The 18,128-nt window shown below is 32.4% G+C and overlaps 1 protein-coding gene, 2 long non-coding RNA genes and 1 other non-coding gene across 4 annotated transcripts; 3 read left to right on the top strand and 1 right to left on the bottom strand.

The window, feature by feature from the left end:
* The first annotated feature begins 732 nt into the window (after window positions 1-732).
* On the top strand, window positions 733-6,327 carry LOC107486554 (asparagine synthetase [glutamine-hydrolyzing] 2-like). Its single transcript, XM_052260028.1, is given in 17 exon segments — window positions 733-907; window positions 1,162-1,304; window positions 1,828-1,923; window positions 2,050-2,114; window positions 2,116-2,189; window positions 2,814-2,909; window positions 3,013-3,104; window positions 3,864-3,888; window positions 3,891-4,025; window positions 4,105-4,184; window positions 4,287-4,508; window positions 4,650-4,704; window positions 4,707-4,783; window positions 5,088-5,168; window positions 5,258-5,344; window positions 5,462-5,569; window positions 5,935-6,327. Coding segments are annotated over 17 exon segments (1,701 nt in total). The 5' UTR covers window positions 733-831; the 3' UTR covers window positions 6,124-6,327.
* A 1,207-nt stretch (window positions 6,328-7,534) lies between these two features.
* Window positions 7,535-9,031, top strand: LOC107486091 (uncharacterized). Its single transcript, XR_008008198.1, has 3 exons — window positions 7,535-7,643; window positions 8,063-8,287; window positions 8,885-9,031. It is a non-coding gene; the product is annotated as an uncharacterized LOC107486091 (long non-coding RNA).
* Window positions 8,972-9,922, bottom strand: LOC107486563 (uncharacterized). The gene is made up of 2 exons (XR_002373710.2): window positions 9,563-9,922; window positions 8,972-9,362 (listed from the first exon to the last, which is right to left on the bottom strand). It is a non-coding gene; the product is annotated as an uncharacterized LOC107486563 (long non-coding RNA).
* A 79-nt stretch (window positions 9,923-10,001) lies between these two features.
* Window positions 10,002-10,074, top strand: TRNAR-ACG (transfer RNA arginine (anticodon ACG)). The gene has a single exon. It is a non-coding gene; the product is annotated as a tRNA-Arg (tRNA).
* The last annotated feature ends 8,054 nt before the right edge of the window (window positions 10,075-18,128 follow it).

Genomic DNA, 18,128 nt, shown 5'->3' with positions numbered 1-18,128 from the left:
AACGCATTATTAAAAGATTTAAAATAAAGAATTTTGCTAAAAAATAGTTTTAGAATACTTATTGAAGTATTAAACATAGAAAGATAATATAAAAATTGAAAATATCTAAACTTTCTAATATATTACGTGTTTTATTTATTAAAAAAATTTAAAATCTTAAGTAATCATTCTTAGCATATACTTAATAAAATCTTTAAATAAAAATATTTATATTTTTTCGTATAGTAATTCCATTTGAATTCACCTATTTCATATCTTTCTACAATTTTTTTTCACCAAAAATATTTAAAAAAGAAAAAAGAAAAAAAAGATACAAAAATTATGAATTTTGGATATACAAAAGATGTGAAATTCTGGATCACAGAATATCAGAATTCAGAATGTAGCTAGAATCTCTAACAGTTACAGGCATCAAAATGATTAAAAGAAAAAAAAATCATGATCAAAAGAAATAATGTATCAATTAAAAGAATAAGGGATGGAGGGATTGTAGTGCAACATACCTTAACAGAAGAAGCAATCGCAATCTTTACCTCGGAACTATGAGGAACAAAAAAACACGGTTGATGCCAACTTGCCAAGCAATCGCAATCTTTACCTCCGACATCACATGTGAATCATCACATTATAAAAAGGAAGAGAATGATAATAGAATATTATAAAATAACTAAATAAGTAATAAAATTAGGAAAATAAATACTAACTTGTACCAAGATATCTAGTGAATTAGTGGTACATCATATTCACATTTTAATTTATTTTAACTTCTTGTGTTTTCCTCCGGACACTCTTTTTCTGCTGCTGCTTCTTCTTCTTTCCTTGACAGCCACCATGTGCGGGATTCTTGCAGTGTTAGGTTGTGTTGACAACTCTCAGGCCAGACGTGCTCGCATCATCGAGTTATCTCTCGCAGGTTCGATTTTCCATCATGCACTCACATTTCTCGAAACTTGTTTCTTTTCATTTGAATTAGTAATAAACTTTAAATATTTTCAATTTATTTAACAAAAACATTGAAAATTACAATTTTCTAATTGCGTTAGTGTGCGCGCTTATGAAAGATTCCCTGATGCTTGGCATTTAGGCGACATAGGAGTTCAGTAATTTTTTAATTATTTTTGTGATTTGGTTCTGATTGACTATAAAATGGAATTGGAGAATGCAGATTGAAGCATAGAGGACCTGATTGGAGTGGATTGCATTGCCATGGAGGCTGTTATCTTGCTCATCAAAGGCTTGCTATTGTTGACCCCACTTCAGGGGATCAACCTCTTTATAACGAAGACAAGACTGTTGTTGTCACAGTATGCACCAGTTACCTATGATTACATTATTATTATAATTATATATTTGTATCATTTGAATGTTCTTTAGAAGAATGCTTTATTTATTTCTTTTAATTCTAAAAGTCTGACGAATGTGGTAATATGGAGCTTTTAAGTCTACAGTCGATGCCTATTGATAGTAATGTATATTTCTATTTATTTTCTCCCAATAAGTTTTGGATTAGGTGATATTGCACAAAACATAATACAAATATGCATTGTGTCATATAATCTAATTCTGAAAGATGTTAGTATATATGATTTACGAATAAAGAGGTGTTGAGTGTTATACTATTTAGACAAGAGGCTCTAGTAACGTGTACTTTTTTGAGCATGTATAAGAGTTGACATTAAAAATCAGTTGTCCGAAAAATGGAGTTCAAATATACTCATGCGTGCAATCCTTTTTATTGAACTAATTTTAATGATATGTATGTTTAGTAAAGTTTCCAAATGTTTTAGCCTTATATATTTTCTTTTCTAGTTGAAACTGTGCCATTAGGTAAATGGGGAGATATATAACCATAAGGAACTGAGACAGAAATTGAGTTCCCACCAGTTTCGAACTGGAAGCTACTGTGAAGTCATTGCTCATCTTGTAAGTGTTAAGAAATCTTTTATATTTACTGATTATTGATCAACTTCCCCCCATGAGTTATATGTATTATCTGTAAAATGTACTTTTGTTTCGTTTCATCTTTATCATAACATGGTTATCATGCAGTACGAAGAGTATGGAGAAGAATTTATTGATATGCTGGATGGGATGTTCTCCTTTGTGCTTCTTGACACGAGATAAAAGCTTCATTGCTGCTCGTGATGCTATAGGCATTACCCCTCTTTACTTGGGATGGGGGATTGATGGTTTGTGGCTTCCTCTTCTTGTTTTTGATATTATGAGACATTTTTGAATTTTTCACCTTGAGCTTAATGATGTCCCACATCCCAAAGGTTGTGTTTGGTTACTATTCTGAGATAAAGGAAACACATACACCGGGGATAGAAATAAATTTGTAGAAGGGAACAAAGACAAAAACTTGAAAATCGTCCCTATACCAGGAAAAATCTTTAGATAGTGTCTCTACTTCTAAAATAGAGAGACACTAAAAACATGTCTTAGGAATATTTTTAAACTAATTTGTGTATCTTCTAAAAGAAGGGATGTTGGAGACGTATCTCTATCATCCTTCGTCTCTTGGTACGAACCAAATGCTGGTGAGCTATCTATTGTCCAATTTAAGTCAATTCGAAATATTTACAGAATGGTTTTAGTGGCTCTAAAAAGTGAAATAAATCACGAGTGGTTGCCATCTCAGTGTTTCCAGCAGTTGAAACATTTTGAGTGTCTAAACCAATACATACCCTTGTGTTTTAAGTATAATTAACACTACACAGCATATTGGTTTTCAAACACAGTATAATCCTCTCAGTATTTGGCTTGTTTGTTTATGCGTTTGTGTCACCTATGGAAGGGATGATTATTTGCAGGATTGACATGGTTTGCGTCTGAAATGAAAGCTTTAAGTGATGATTGTGAGAGATTCATATCTTTTCCGCCAGGGCATATATATTCCAGCAAACAGGGTATAGACATGTTCATGCCTTGTATTCTTGTTCTTTAAATTATAATTTTTTTTATATATATTATGTAATCCATGAACATTGTTGAAATATGTTGTGCTTGGAGGATTAAGAAGATGGTACAATCCACCATGGTTCACAGAGCAAATTCCATCAACACCCTATGATCCTCAGATCCTACGTCAAGCCTTTGAAAAGGTATGATACTATTTGGTCGTCACAATGTAATTCATTTCCACTTTGAAATGATTCTTCCTCATTTTAAAATTTCAATTATTCTGCATATATATGCTTAGAGAGTGGTTCAGATACTCTTCAAAACTTTAGATAGCCTGGCATGCTGTATTTGTGACTATTGTACGCTTTATTTAGGAATCTGAAACCATTAGTTTCGATCGGCAAACTACTTAGGTGGAAGAAGCGTGACAGTAAATTTTGGGAGAAAAACAAAGAAATTAAAAAGGGACTGTCAAATTTCTATGTGCTTTCTTAGGAAATGGATGTATCAGTTTGAATAAATTTCTATATGAACTCAACCGGATATTAATTATTCTTTTAATTGTTATTATTATTTTATTTAGGTAGATAGAGTTAAATCAAGGTGGAATCGAGTTACCTCTTTTTTATTTTTTCTTTCTCAGATATACACTTTAAAAGTTTACTCGAGTTCAGATGCACCCGATATAATTACCCTATGAAAAATATATTTGCATTTCATGAATATTGCATCACTAATATGTTGAACCCAATGGCTTGGTACCCGAATTATGGGGTTACATATATAGTTTAAGAAGATTTCAAACATTAAATTATTTGATACACTACTAATGTGTGTGCTGCATGGACAATAATTTGAGGAGTCAGGATTGATTTTTCCAATGTGCTTATTTGTGAAGGGAAATAATTCTTTCTTGTTAATTTTACTTCTTGTCGTTGGTATACTATGCTATCATTTAGGCTGTGCTTAAGAGGTTGATGACTGATGTCCTTTTGGCGTTCTTTTGTCGGGAGGACTTGACTCATCGCTTGTCGCTGCCGTGACCAATCGTTTTGTGGCTCAATCTGCAGCTGCACAACAGTGGGGATCGCAGTTGCATACTTTCTGTATTGGTTTAAAGGTTAGAATTCATTCTTCAATATAGGTGAAAATAAGCCTCATTATCCTTCTCTAAAAAAATAAATTGGTGTATTAGATTGTACATGCTTCATTTGAAATTTGCAAAAGAGGTAGCAGATTATCTTGGTACTCGACATCATGAACTTTATTTCACAGTTCAGGTGGTTGTTTATCATCATTGCTCTATTTTTGAAAAACATTAATCTTTTCCTGGCATTTCAATTTTTTGTTCTTTTTTCTTTTGTACTTTTGTTCCATAACAGGAAGGTATAGATGCACTTGAAGAAGTCATTTACCACATTGAAACATATGATGTAATGACTATCAGAGCAAGTACTCCAATGTTCCTTATGTCCAGAAAAATCAAATCCATGGGAGTGAAAATGGTTCTTTTGGGAGAAGGTTCAGATGAAATATTTGGAGGTTACCCATATTTCCATAAAGCACCTAATAAGGAAGAGTTTCATGAAGAAACATGTCAAAAAGTAATAGCAAATTGTTACATCATCATGTTTGATTCAATGCAATTTGAAAATTTAATGCGCTTAACCTATTAAATTTTCTTCCTCTTCATTCCTAGTGTACTTTACCTTTTCATTCAAGATTTTGGTTTCCTGATCTCACAGATCAAAGCTCTTCATCTTTATGACTGCCTGAGAGCCAATAAATCAACTTCAGCATGGGTATAGAGGCACGTGTACCATTCTTGGATAAAGAATTTATCAACACAGCCATGAGTATTGATCCAGAGTGGAAAATGGTATTTTATGTTCACTTTTTTCTGTGTTCCTCTTGGTTTGATCGCCTGCAATGTTGATTGAATTTCTCTTGCTTCAGTTTAACTGTTAAGGTCTTATTCTTTTGATCATTGTTCATCATCATAACTCTTCTGTTGCATCAACTTCTTATCTACTCTTTAAGGTGTTACGGTGTAGCTTACTGGATAAGGCATGTCTTGACACTACTAACAAGAAACCTTTGTGAATTTGATTCAATGGTCATGTGAAGTTAATCTTTTTAGCTAAATTTTTAATCACATAATGAGATATATGACCATTTCACAGATACGACCTGATCTCGGAAGGATAGAGAAGTGGGTATTGCGCAATGCATTTGATGACGAAACAAATCCATATTTACCGAAGATTTGTAAAAAATTTCCGGCTCACACTGATTGTTATCATCTCACATGGTGAAGGCTATCTGAAACGTTGTATTGCTTTGCCATTTTTAGCACATTTTGTACAGGCAGAAGGAACAGTTCAGTGATGGTGTAGGGTACAGCTGGATTGATGGCTTGAAGGAGCATGCTAACCAACAAGTAAGCTCTTACTTGCAGCTTCTTGTGTTGCAAACTATGAGTAATTAACTTTTATAGAGTTCCATTGATGCCATCCCATGGTTTCTGCTCTTTTTCACTTTACAAACTGACAGACAGGTCACAGATGGAATGCTGTTGCATGCTAACTATGTTTACCCTGAAAACACTCCCACAACAAAAGAAGCATACCTCTACAGGACAATTTTTGAGAAGCACTTTTCAAAGGTGGGTTTTCTATGCTTCTTTTTAAAATAAACATCCCCCCATTTCTTTTGTTTGTGTAATGCATGTTAATGAATGCAGTTAGCAGTGTGATAATTGATAAGTATTTAGAATAATAGGATGTGATAATATTGTGGAAAATAGTAGAGTTATGGCATTTTTATTATTGTTCTTTAAATTTCCGTCCGAAATAACATAAAGATATGGCTGAAAGTGCAGTTATAAACACTTAAGTAGTTTTTGTTATCGAGCTAGCTTTTGATATAGAGTTAGATTCGCAGTTTTTGAAGACAAATCAAATTGACTTTGCTTACAAACTTATATCTTGCCGAAACCCATCTCTAATTATGTTGCAACCATTTTAACAGAATGCTGCAAGGTCAACCGTTCCAGGAGGTCCTAGTGTTGCGTGCAGCACCGCAAAAGCTGTGGAATGGGATGCCGAATGGTCAAAGAATCCTGACCCTTCTGGCCGTGCTTCTCTTGGTGTTCACGTAGCGGCATATGAGGCTGCAGCAGATGCAAAAACAGCCGAGCCTAAAAACGGGACCCTCTAAAGTCCCTTTATTCTGACTTCGAAGAACAAAAAAATGCAAAGCTTTGTCTAGTGAGGCTTATTTTCAGGTAGATGAAAAATTAAACTCTTGAGGAAGATTGTGGTTGCTCATTTGTATTTCGCACGGTTAGCACAACATTTTAAGCTGTTTTGACACTAGCAGAGTAAGATAATCTTTAATGTATACTGTTAGCAATCTTTCTTACATTGTGTTTGAGTAAGAGTCCTTTAACTGGAGTTGCAATGGCAACTCAAATTCATAAATAACAACAATCAAGAATTCCTGTAAAGTGAACAAAAGATAAGAACTTTGCTCTTTGGTTTGCCTATAGTACTTGAGGCTCTGAGGGTACCCTCAAGCTGCCAAGGGCACTTTGATGGCGTTCTGTGTCTCAACTCTCAATAGTCTTTCAACTTGGGACATCATGCAAAATAAATAAATAAACTTTCTCAGGACACCTTGCCTTGGAGAAGCACAATATTGATTCTTTTCTATTTTGGTTATTTTAACGTGTTCCTCTTCCAAAAATTAAAAAACAAGACTCGATTCTTTGGAATATCAAATTACTCCTATATGCTATTATTCTCTTTGTGCAATACTATTTGTTAGATCAATAGATTTTCTCAATTTTTTTTTAATCTTAATTGATGTTGTATAGTGTAATTTCAATCCCACACCACACAAGATTTAAATGGGGAAAAAAACACGTAAGAGAAAATTTTGTACGTGTGAAATCACCCTTGCACCCTTTACAAAACCAATTGAGAAAAAAAAAATTGAAAGAATCCATTTCTACCTGATAATTGCTCAAAAACATAAATTTGCTCCAATTTGTATCCTGAACAAAATTGACTGACTTTTTCATGTGTACGGATTCCATATATACAGGCTTTGGTATTTACATGCGTTCCTTAGTTATAACATTTTCTTTTAACATGGTTAGTTATAACATAATTGGATACATAAGGCTTCAACATTTTATCTTTGTACACGAACTTCGCATTGCTCAAGAGGGAAAGTGAACAATATTCCACCATGAAATGCAGCTCCAAAGTCCAAACCTCTTTGATTTATTCACATCAGGTAAATATTCCGCGAAATTTACCATCGACAGATGCCAGGTGCCCCTGTTCTGCTAAATGCAAGTACTTCATCACATTTTGAAGCATACACAAAGCCCCATAACTGTGTATATGAGACAAAGACTAGTTAGTTCTTCAGCTATAAATGTCTCTTGAAACTAGCAACCAGAAAAGATGAAAAAAAAAAGGATGAAAGAGTAAGGATTTCCGTAGGTTTCCGAGACCGAGCTTGAGCCACTCAATCTTCAAGAATATTGCAAGAGTTTGAAAGGGATTAAATAAAAACACAAGGTGATGATATATGATTGAAGACATGTTCACATTTCTTCCTTTTTCTTTGGTTGAGCCGTCGATGCTCCTTTGGGACGCGATGAGAAGTACTCTCTATGCTTCTCTTCCTGCTCTTGTTCATGGAAGGAAGTGGCTGTTGCTGTACAGGTATCAAGAGATGAAGATTCATTCCAAAGCTATTGATATTTTATTATGATTTTGATTTCACTTGGAGGAACAGTATATCACTTTCAACCCTTTATCGAAGAAGCATGCTTTGGCCTGGTACCCTATAACTTTCCCTGAGCAAATTTTAATCATAAGCACACACTTCTCTATGGAGTTTCAACACTAGCATTAGTTGTAGAATGGGATAGTTCATGTTTTCTACAAATTCAAGTCCCAGTTTGGAAGCCTGCAAGTCCTACATGACATTTGAGTTCTTTGCTATGGATTGAAAACTCTTAATACGTTTTGAATTATCAGAGATATATTCAGTATCGGAATCTTTTATTTGTAACTTGTAAGGTTAATTTCTCTTCGTTTCTATCATGGATTGGTTCCAAATGTTAGTTATCCCATTTCAGGTTGTCGGAGACCGAAGAGGAGCAGTGTTTGGAAGCTTAGTTGAAGCGCCTCTTAGACCATCCAACAAGAAATACCAGGTCAAACCAAAACTCATTTATCCAAAGATTATCCGATAGATTGTATCTGTTATTGTATTATTGATGACAAATATTTGGTACAGGGAACAAACAGTACATTTGTTTTCACAAATATTTTTGGCCATCCTGTTATATATCGTTCAACAGGTATCTTCTTCCGTCCGAGTTTGAATATGTTACTCTTTCATCCTTTTTGCTATTGCTATCATAAGCATACGGTGCTTATCTAGAAATCAAAATCCAAGATTAATGAATTGGTGTTAGTTTTTCTTGTTATGCGGTGCATTGACATTTGAATCTATGGTGCAAACCTTAGAAATTATGCCCATGAAAATCATTTAAATTTCAGGAATTGTGTGACTTATGGTGAACATAATGTCATCTTTCAACTATATTATAAGAACCATTTCCTATGAGCCAATGAGGAATGCTTGAGTTTACTTTTATTCAGAAATGTGAGAATGTAGTCTGCTACATTCAATGATTAGTTCGTCAATGAGAGTTGAATTATCTATGAATTGTTAAAAATAATAAAAATACTATCATGTTCAATAGTTGCCTCTAGTAGAATCTTAGAACCTTGAAATCTATTGCTAGTCTTCAGCCTCAGCACGAGGCTTTTCTCAAATTTTGGAATACTTTTGTTTGTTTGGTTTTCCTTTTCTCTTTTTTTTTTCCCTTTCTTTTCTTTTGTTTGGTTTAGAATTCTAAATGTTAAACCCTAAACTAACCACAACATTGCAGGGTTAAACCGCTATTTCACACTATGCAACAGCGAGTTCTTAGCAATTGGAGGGGGAAGTCATTTTGCGCTTTATTTGGAGGGTGATCTGTAAGAACTTTCTACTTCCGTCGCTATCTCTTTGCTTAAATTGTTACTTTCACACTGCCAAAAGAAAAAAATTGAAAGACTCTAGTTCTTTCCCTTTCACAGTTGCAAGATGATTCATCTCAACACCATTCAATCTAGAACCATTTAGACAATGATAATTCATTTCGGAATTATTATCCTTCCGCCCCCGATCCTAGCGTCTTGGCGAATAGCTCTACCGAGTGATTGCTTACTCCTAGAGAACAAGCTTTTCTTTCCACCATTATTCTCCTTCAACGATGAATCGGGTAAAGGGAGCATCTGATGAAGACAACAAAGAATATAGAAATGCACTGAAAGATGAGGTGTCAGGGCCATCAACTAAATCATTGCTACCCTCTTCAGTTTTCTCTGAGAAGGAAAAACAATCAATCATCTTCAACTTTACTCTTAAGCCAAAAAACAAAAAGCGAAATATAACCTTCAAAACTTAATTAAGGGGCAAGAAAAGGAACAATAACTAAAAAAGCATAAACCTCGTACTTGGAGACCTGAAGCCAAGAGGCAAAGAGAAACATCAGAAAACAATAATATGAAAAGGGGAAACTTACAGAAGGTGGTGGAGGTGGGTGTTTGAGAGTGTCAGAGTCAGATATTGGATTCAGGATAACAGATACAATCTGGGCAGCTTAGCTACGCAAAGATTGCTTCTTTCCCATTCTTTTTTTTCCCCGTTCTTTTTTTTTATGTATAGAATTGGAATAATTTCTGATTCTGATTCATTCCCTGTAGCTGCTTCTACGAAAGCAACAACAACAATAATAATAATAATAATAATAATAGTGTTGTTGCTTTTGTTGGTTATGGTGGTGATGGGGTGCTGGCATTGAAGTTCTAGTGTTACGAAACTATGGATGATGAAGACTAGGATATGCAGCAGAAGCTTCAATGGGGATTGACCCAACTTCAAATACACTATATTGAAGAACCAGCTGAATCAGCTAAACTCTTTGGAATATCTAAAATATTGAAACGCCACAATAACGAAAAGACTCCATGGCCCAATGGATAAGGCGCTGGTCTACGGAACCAGAGATTCTGGGTTCGATCCCCAGTGGAGTCGCAGTTTTAAGTTGAAACATTTTGGCCTCAACATTACGCAATTGATTTTCCTTTTAGTAATCTTTAACAAGGAAAATTTTTTTCCCTTTTGTTTATGGGTCTCCTCAATACTCTTTTTTGTCTTATAACATGAGATGTTAAATATAATAAGAAATTTTTTTAAAATAGTTATTAAAAAAATATAGTAGTGGGTTTTGAGTAATGATTTTTGTCGGTTCATCGTTAAACAAATTTTATTAAGTAATGGTTGATATCTAAAAGTGTGATCTACTAATTTACGTTAATCATATTTTTTTAAATTTTCAAACGGGGTACCTATATTTTTCTACCAACAGAAAAACCAAAAAAAAATTAAAGTTTATAACATGCTACTTTGTTTTACCTCCAATAATATTTTCTAAAAAATGTTATACTTATTATTTTATCTGAAATGTTGCATTTTCTACTTAAAAGTACACCACACGTAACACGTTATGTTTTTTTTAATAAGGAAACATATGAAAAAAGAAAGAGATATGTAACAAAAAAAAAAAACAACTTTGTTCTATAAAGAAAAATATGTGTCCAAATATTCATCACTGGTGGTTTTCTATTTTTATAAATGACTATTATCTTATAATGAAAAGAAAATTCTGTTTTTATAAAAGAGACAGTGGTGATTTTAAGAAATAATTTGTCCACATTTTAATTTAAAAACTAAAACTAATATTATCTCATCATGAAAAGAAAAAAAAAGTTATAATGAAACATATGAGGATCTCTAATATTGATTTAAATTTAAATTTAAATTTAAATTTCACAAAATACTATATTAATATTTGTAAAACCATATATAATAAATAGTATTTTGAGATTAAATATAAAATTTATCATTTCAATACTTAATCTGTAATCAATTTGAATTTTGTGTTATTTTTAATTATTCCAAAAATAGTTATATAAGGTAAAACAATTTAATTGATTTTCTATTAAAATATTAAGATATTATCATTTCTTTAAGCAATTTTTATTTTTAAAACGGTCCACTTCTTATAAATAAAAGTGATACCCGAAAATGCTATTTTAAAATTGTTCTAAGTAGCTACTTTGGACCCTTTAATTCTAAACCCCTATATCAAAATTATTTGGAAAATTTTAATTGTACCAAAAATGTTCCGGCAATTAGCCAATGAGTCCCATGGTTATTTTGACGAAAACAATTATTATCATGCCTTACAATATGATTTGGTCATGTATAATCAAGTGATGACGTGTTTGTAGTGGTCATGTTGAAATGGTCGATAGCGCTTTGTGTCACACTCCTGTTTCTCTACGCCTCCTCCTGCATGTTATCCTTTCAAGTTAATCCCAAATGAAAAATGTTAGGATCAACAATTTTTTTTTCTTTTATATTTGAATCAATATTGCCAATTCTCAATATTTTTATTATAAAAGTGTTACCTTGCTAGAATTTTCCTAATTAAGTTTCTCTCTCTATATGTACTAAATTTATTTTTGTGTCTGAAATTAAAAATTATAAACTAAATTAATTTTTGAACCAATCTCACTTATTTTTTGCTTAATAAATTTGAATTTTTTAATATTTTAATCAATTATATAATTTTTTATTAAAATAATATATTTACGCACAATTTCTAATCAAACAATCATAAATAATTTGAGCATTGCTAATTTTAACCATAAAAAACTATAAATTTTTATAATGTATATCAAATATTAACTAACAAAATTATTCAATAAACTATCAATTTTGAGTAGTTTCTCAAACTAACTAAATCTTTGATAGCTAGGGTTTTAGTTTACATATTTCATTACTAGAATTATTAGTACTTAAATATTTTATGATTAAAAAAGATATTTTACTTATATAATTATATATTATTAAAGATAAAATATAATTTTAATTTTAACATTTAAAATAAATTTTAATTTTATTTTTAATATTTAAAACGTCATATTTTAAGTCAAATATCTTAATTCAGTCTATTTTTTTTATCTAGTAAATTAAAAATATTTTATTCAAAAAATATTATTTATTTTTTTTTAATATTATTTTTTGATTTCTCTTATTTTCTAGTCACCTTCATTACTAAATCACTGTAACTACAACTATCACCACGGTCATTATAATTATAATAGTTGCTTTTACAAAGAAAAAGAAGATAATTGATGATGATGATAATAATAAAAGAAATTTGATATTTTCATGAAAAAAAATTTAATTATGACTAGACCGTAAAAATACGATGAGATAAGTCACTTATAATAATTTTTTAAAAATTACTTGACATAAAATTATTAAATTTTAAAGATAAAAAACTCTTCTTTCTTTAATAATATTTACAAAAAATTATATCAAAATTTAGTTTTTATTTTTCTAAAAAATTATATATTTAACTATTTTTTATCACATTTTAAAATTTTTTTTAAAACTTAGAGTAATACTCCAAATAAGTTTCCAAGAAATTTACGATCAGACAGATTTGTCCCCCACAAAAATTAACTAAGATTTTGACCTTGAGGTTCTTAGATATACACTAGATACGTCCCTAAGTCAGTTTGTCATGGTCAGGACTAACGGTGACGTCCTACGTGGAGGTTAACGGGATGACATATCAGGTTAATTAACTGCGACGTGTCATCTCTAGGATATTTTGGTCCCCGTCCACCCGGGACAAAACAACGTCGTATTGGAACCAGGGACGAAACGACGTCGTTTTGGGAAGGACAAATTCGTCCCCACTTGGGCAGAGCAACAAAACGGCGCCATTTTAATGTGGGAGACCAATTCGATGCATAAGTTTTCTCATATTCAATGGTGTGGTGAAATTACTCCATACCCCGTTAGCTATCTGCTAAGTTTTACGAAGAAATTCTTCCAATTCTTCAACAACATTGTTCATAGTCTTTGCTCTGGTTGATCTTGACAATGGTTGTGACGGAACTCGTGAAGACAGTTGGTTCTATACCCCATTGATCAAGGTTAGTCGAAAATGTTTTTGAATTTCTGATTTTGTGTACATGCATTGTTATCAGGGACGGTTCTACATATAAGGGTGTGGGGGCAAGCGCCCCCACTACAATTTGAAATTTTTTTGAATAGTATATAATAATAATATTTATTTATCCTATTAAATTATTAATTTTTACTCTACAATAAAATTTTACTCAATTTTTAAAACTTGATATTCAATTTGAAATTTCATATTGAATGTGTTATAATGATCAATTTTTAAATTTAAATGAGATTAATATTCTTTTTTAGAAATCAACTTATAAGTATATTATTGATCCATTGATGTTTTTTCTTTTAAAGTTAGTTTTAGTTTTTCTATGACAACTGCATTAATTAAAAGAACTTTCTGAACTATGAATATCATCAAGACCTAATTGTATAGGATGTGAATTTTTAAATGATCATTTAGTAATATATGTAGATAAAAAGATATTTCAATTGTATTGTTAAGAAAAAGATTATTCAATCTTTTTAAAATATAAAACTTAAAAAAAATAATATTTTAAATTATATGTTATTATTTAAATTAGTGTTTTAGTATTTTAATTTAATAATTAGACATTTTAAAGATTAATCTTATTTTATAATAATAATAATAATAATAATAACTTTTTGAGCAGTAAGAGTTGCTTCTCTGAAAGTAAATTTTATAGTTAATTTTTTATGTGTATATAATATTTTTTATAAAAATTATTATCGTATTATATATATTCTGCTCCCACTATCAAAATTTTTTAGATCCGTCACTGATTGTTATGGATAGTTGTAGTGATTATTGATAGTGGATAAAATAGGAAATGTATTGTAGCTTTTTATTTAGTTGGAATCTCTTTCTACATTCTTTTTGTGAATAAACAAATAAGAGGTGGTACTGATATTGACATCTAGATTGTTTGTTGGCATTTAGATGTCCGAAGATGTGGTCCCTGTATTTCATCATGATGGAAGCTTTGTTCGAGATAACAAGGATGACTGGGTCTATATTAATGGAAACGTGAAAAGGTTCCCCCGATGGACGTTGATCTCATTTGCTTCTTTGACTTGAAGAAACTTTTTCTGGAGTTGGGATACCATGACTACAAAGCTATGTACTGGTATGATCTCATTCTGTAACCCTAGAATCTGGTCTACACCCTATTCATGGGGACAAAGAAATCAGAAGCCTGCAGAAGAATAAGATATAGAATAAAGATACGGATGAATTTTACATTTATTTTGACCATCGGAGGAGATATTATCTGATAGTGATGAGGCTATTGAGGAGGTAGTTATTAAGGATGTTGGGTTGGACAATGATGCAGACAATGAGAATAGTTCAAGTGATGATGATGGGTATAAATCTACTGAAGATGAGCCATATAAGCCTCCACCTTCAGGCTATAATTTTTCTTATTCAAGTGAGAGTGAAGAGTGTGATAGAAAAAAGAGTGGACGGAAAGGTGATAAACTACAATTTTATGGTTTATCTTGTATCAAATTTGGTGAATTTTATCAACTTTTCTCATATTTATTCATTGAAATACCATGTTTTGTGAATTCTTCCTAATTATACTTAATGATTGAAAACATGGATTTTAGACTTTTAATTATCTAAATTTAATCCACTTTGATTCCACTCGATGCCTTGATGTGTTTGTTAGTGATTCAGGCTTAGGAGGCAAGGATTAGATCAAAGAAGTGAAGAAAAAGCATGTAAGATGGAGAATTCATGGAAAATAAGGATTTGGTGAACGCAAGGCCACGCGTACGCGTGACATGACGCGTACACTTGACAAGCAACACGTGACCAACTTAAAGAAACACGTCGGGGGTGATTTCTGAGCTTACCCAAGCCTAAATCTAACTCAATTCTGAAGTATTTGAGGCCAAATTCAAGAAGGAACAATGGGAGAGCAATTAGGATAGAATAGAAACATGCTTTAGGTCATATTCTAGAGAGAGAAGCTCTCTCTTCTCTCTAGAATTAGGGTAGATTAGGTTAGATTTATCTTAGGTTTAGGTTTAATTCTTGTTTTGATTTAGTTCTCCTTTCAATTTGTTATTCTTACATCTTTGTTCTTTTAGTTTTATTTATTATTTTCTTTATTTTGTTGCCTTTATGTTCATGACTTTTGTTGATTTGAATTTTCATTAATGCAATTTATGTTTTATGGTTCTTATTGTTTAATTAAGTTGTTATTGTTGTTTTCTTGCATTTGGTAGTTTTAGATTTTATATTTCTTGCTATTTTACCATATTTTCTTTTTATACCTTCCAAGTGTTTGATAGAATATTTGGTTGGATTTTAGAGTAGATTTTCATACTCTTTACTTGTGATTGAGGACTTAGGTCCCTTGAGATAATTGATGTCCAGTTTTATTAGTGATTTAGGATTGTTAGTTGGTTCTTGGACCAATTATGTCCACTTAACTTAACCCTTCGATGTTAGAGAAAAACTAACTGGAATTAATCCTTATGTAATCACCATGTTGTGGTCAATGGTCCAAGATAGGAACCTTGACTCTTAATCCTTGTCATGAGTGACTTTTAGCATTTATAATTTCTTAGTTGTTAGTTTTATTTTCTTGTCCATAAACCTCAAAACCCCAAAAGAAACCCCATAATCAATAATATGCACACTTCCCTGCAATTCCTTTGAGAGGCGACCCGAGATTTAAATACTCTCGGTTTTTATTGGTTTGCTTAAGTGACAAATAAATTAGACTTTGATTGAGGGTTATTTGTCTGTTTAGATCTATACTTCGACGAGATTATTTTTGTGAAAATTCTATACCGACAATAATCCTCATATCAAGTTTTTGGCTCCGTTGCCGGGGAATTACAAACGTGCACTTGTTATTGGTTATTGTATATATGTTGATATTGTGAATAGCTTGATTTTTGGTTTGTTTGATAGTTTTTGCTAGTTTTAGCATTTTGTTTTCATTAGTTCTTATTAGTTTATTTTTATTTTCTCTTCTTACTATGAATTCTCATTACTTTGGCTATGAGTTTGGTTCTAACTATGTTGTATGAAATGAGAATTTCAACGAGGATATGCATCAAAGATGGGACAATTAAAGGTGGGAGGAGTCTCAAGCATATGATCAACCTTCATGGCAACAACCTCTTCCAATGTACTATGAGCATGAACCTACCATTATGCATATCAATCCAATGGATATGGTGGACCTCGTTGTGGTTATCAACCACAACCACCATATGCCTATGAACCCTATCCTCAACATAGCCCTCAACCACCATACTCACAAGTCTCATACCACCAAACACCTTCCTATAACCCATATCCATCATACCAGCAACCTCATTTACCTCACCCTTGTGACTATTATGAGAGAAAACCCTTAGAGCCACCACAATTCCAACATCAATACTCCCAAGTACCACTATTTTCACATACACCACCTTAATACTCCCACCAATATGAACCACCTTCCTATTATGAACCTTTTCTCCCAAACAATGAACCCTCCTATCCACCCCAAACTCCAATGAATGACACTCTCATTTCATTTCTTCAGGAGTGACGTGAAGCTCAAAGGAAGTAAGAAGAATTCATGGCTACCTTGATCGAGGTAGTAACCGAATAGCTTCATAATGCCTATGCACTCAAGGCGCTCCTATGGTCACATGTGGAGAAGCAAATGAAGAACGAAGTATGACAGAGAGGTTAGAAACTGCGGTGGAGAATGAGGAATGGGATTTTGTATTGGAACAAGTGGAGAAGGCCGAAATAATTGAGGAGTAAGAAGTGGTTGAAGACTTAGGAGATGTTGAAAGTCCATGGGAATAGAAAGTTATAGAGCTTCCTTCCGAGAAGTTTGAAATTGATGTTGAGAAGGTTAGTACACAGCCTCCAAAGCATATCATGGTTGAAGAATTTGGAGAGGTTAACAAGAAATAGATTCAATCATCGATGAGTTTTTATTTACACTAACTAATCACCTCGATGATTTTGTTGAATCCTCTCCACTGGACATAAAATAGAGGTCAAAGATGAATGTGCACAACCTCCAAGTTTGGCAAGCAATGAGGAAAAGATTGAAAGTGAAGAATCGTGTTGTCAAGAGGTGGAAGTCCTTCTAAAAGGATAGATGAGAGTGGAATTTGCTTTGTCAAGATCATTGGAAACTTCTCTATCTAGGTCACCATCTATTCCTTCGTTTGAGTGGGTGAAACTTGTATCCTTAAGCTTTATTGTCCCACTCAAATTTGGTTTGCTTGAAACGGATGGTCAACTTAGGATCCTTTGTAGAATAAAGCACAAGGGAAGGATGATTAGTGGTTGGCGTTACAACTCAAGGCTCATTAAGGTTGAGACTTCAAGAATCAAGTGCAAAGATTGGACTAGTGCTCAATTGGATGGGTCTAAGAAAAGAGTTTGGTATTTCATTGAGAATTCGGCTTGTTTACCACCTGAATGAAACCACAAGGATCAACTTGAAGATGGGTGCGAAAATAAAATATGGGATCTCAGATTACAAGATGAATATCAACTTTGGGAGCTCATATTTTGTGAAGAACTTTATCGAAATTTGGTGAAATCAGTTGGAAATTCTGACAACCATTTGAAGACCAATCATTCTTGGAAGTTCAAGGATGAGTGCAAGCACAAGCCACTATGACAATAAGCTTTTTAATTGTCCAACTTAAGGACAATAAATAAAAGTTCTAAGTGGGAGACACTTTACCATGGTAACCTGTTTTCATTCTCTTGTTTATATAGTTAATGAATGAATTGAGTTGCCATTGTTAGGTAATTTCTTGCTTTGATATTACTCTTGGATATATTGCCTTATATGTTAGATTGTTTGGATAGGTTTATGCCTTAAGTTGTAGGTCAGTTGTTTTAAATTTTATATTTGTTTGAATTTCATTTTTGTTTGAATTGCATAATAAAGTATTTGAAATTTTTTTTCAAAAAGTTAAAGATTTTGTTAGATTTGAATTCTGGTTGGTTTAGAAATGTAAATAGTGGGTAGGATAGTTTTGGTTCTATTTTATATTTCTTAAAAAAAATAAGAGAAAAAGGGAAAGGC

Source organism: Arachis duranensis, chromosome 1 (assembly GCF_000817695.3).
Source record: "Arachis duranensis cultivar V14167 chromosome 1, aradu.V14167.gnm2.J7QH, whole genome shotgun sequence".
In the NCBI taxonomy this organism is placed as follows: Eukaryota; Viridiplantae; Streptophyta; class Magnoliopsida; order Fabales; family Fabaceae; genus Arachis; species Arachis duranensis.
This window is presented reverse-complemented; position numbering and strand designations above follow the sequence as displayed.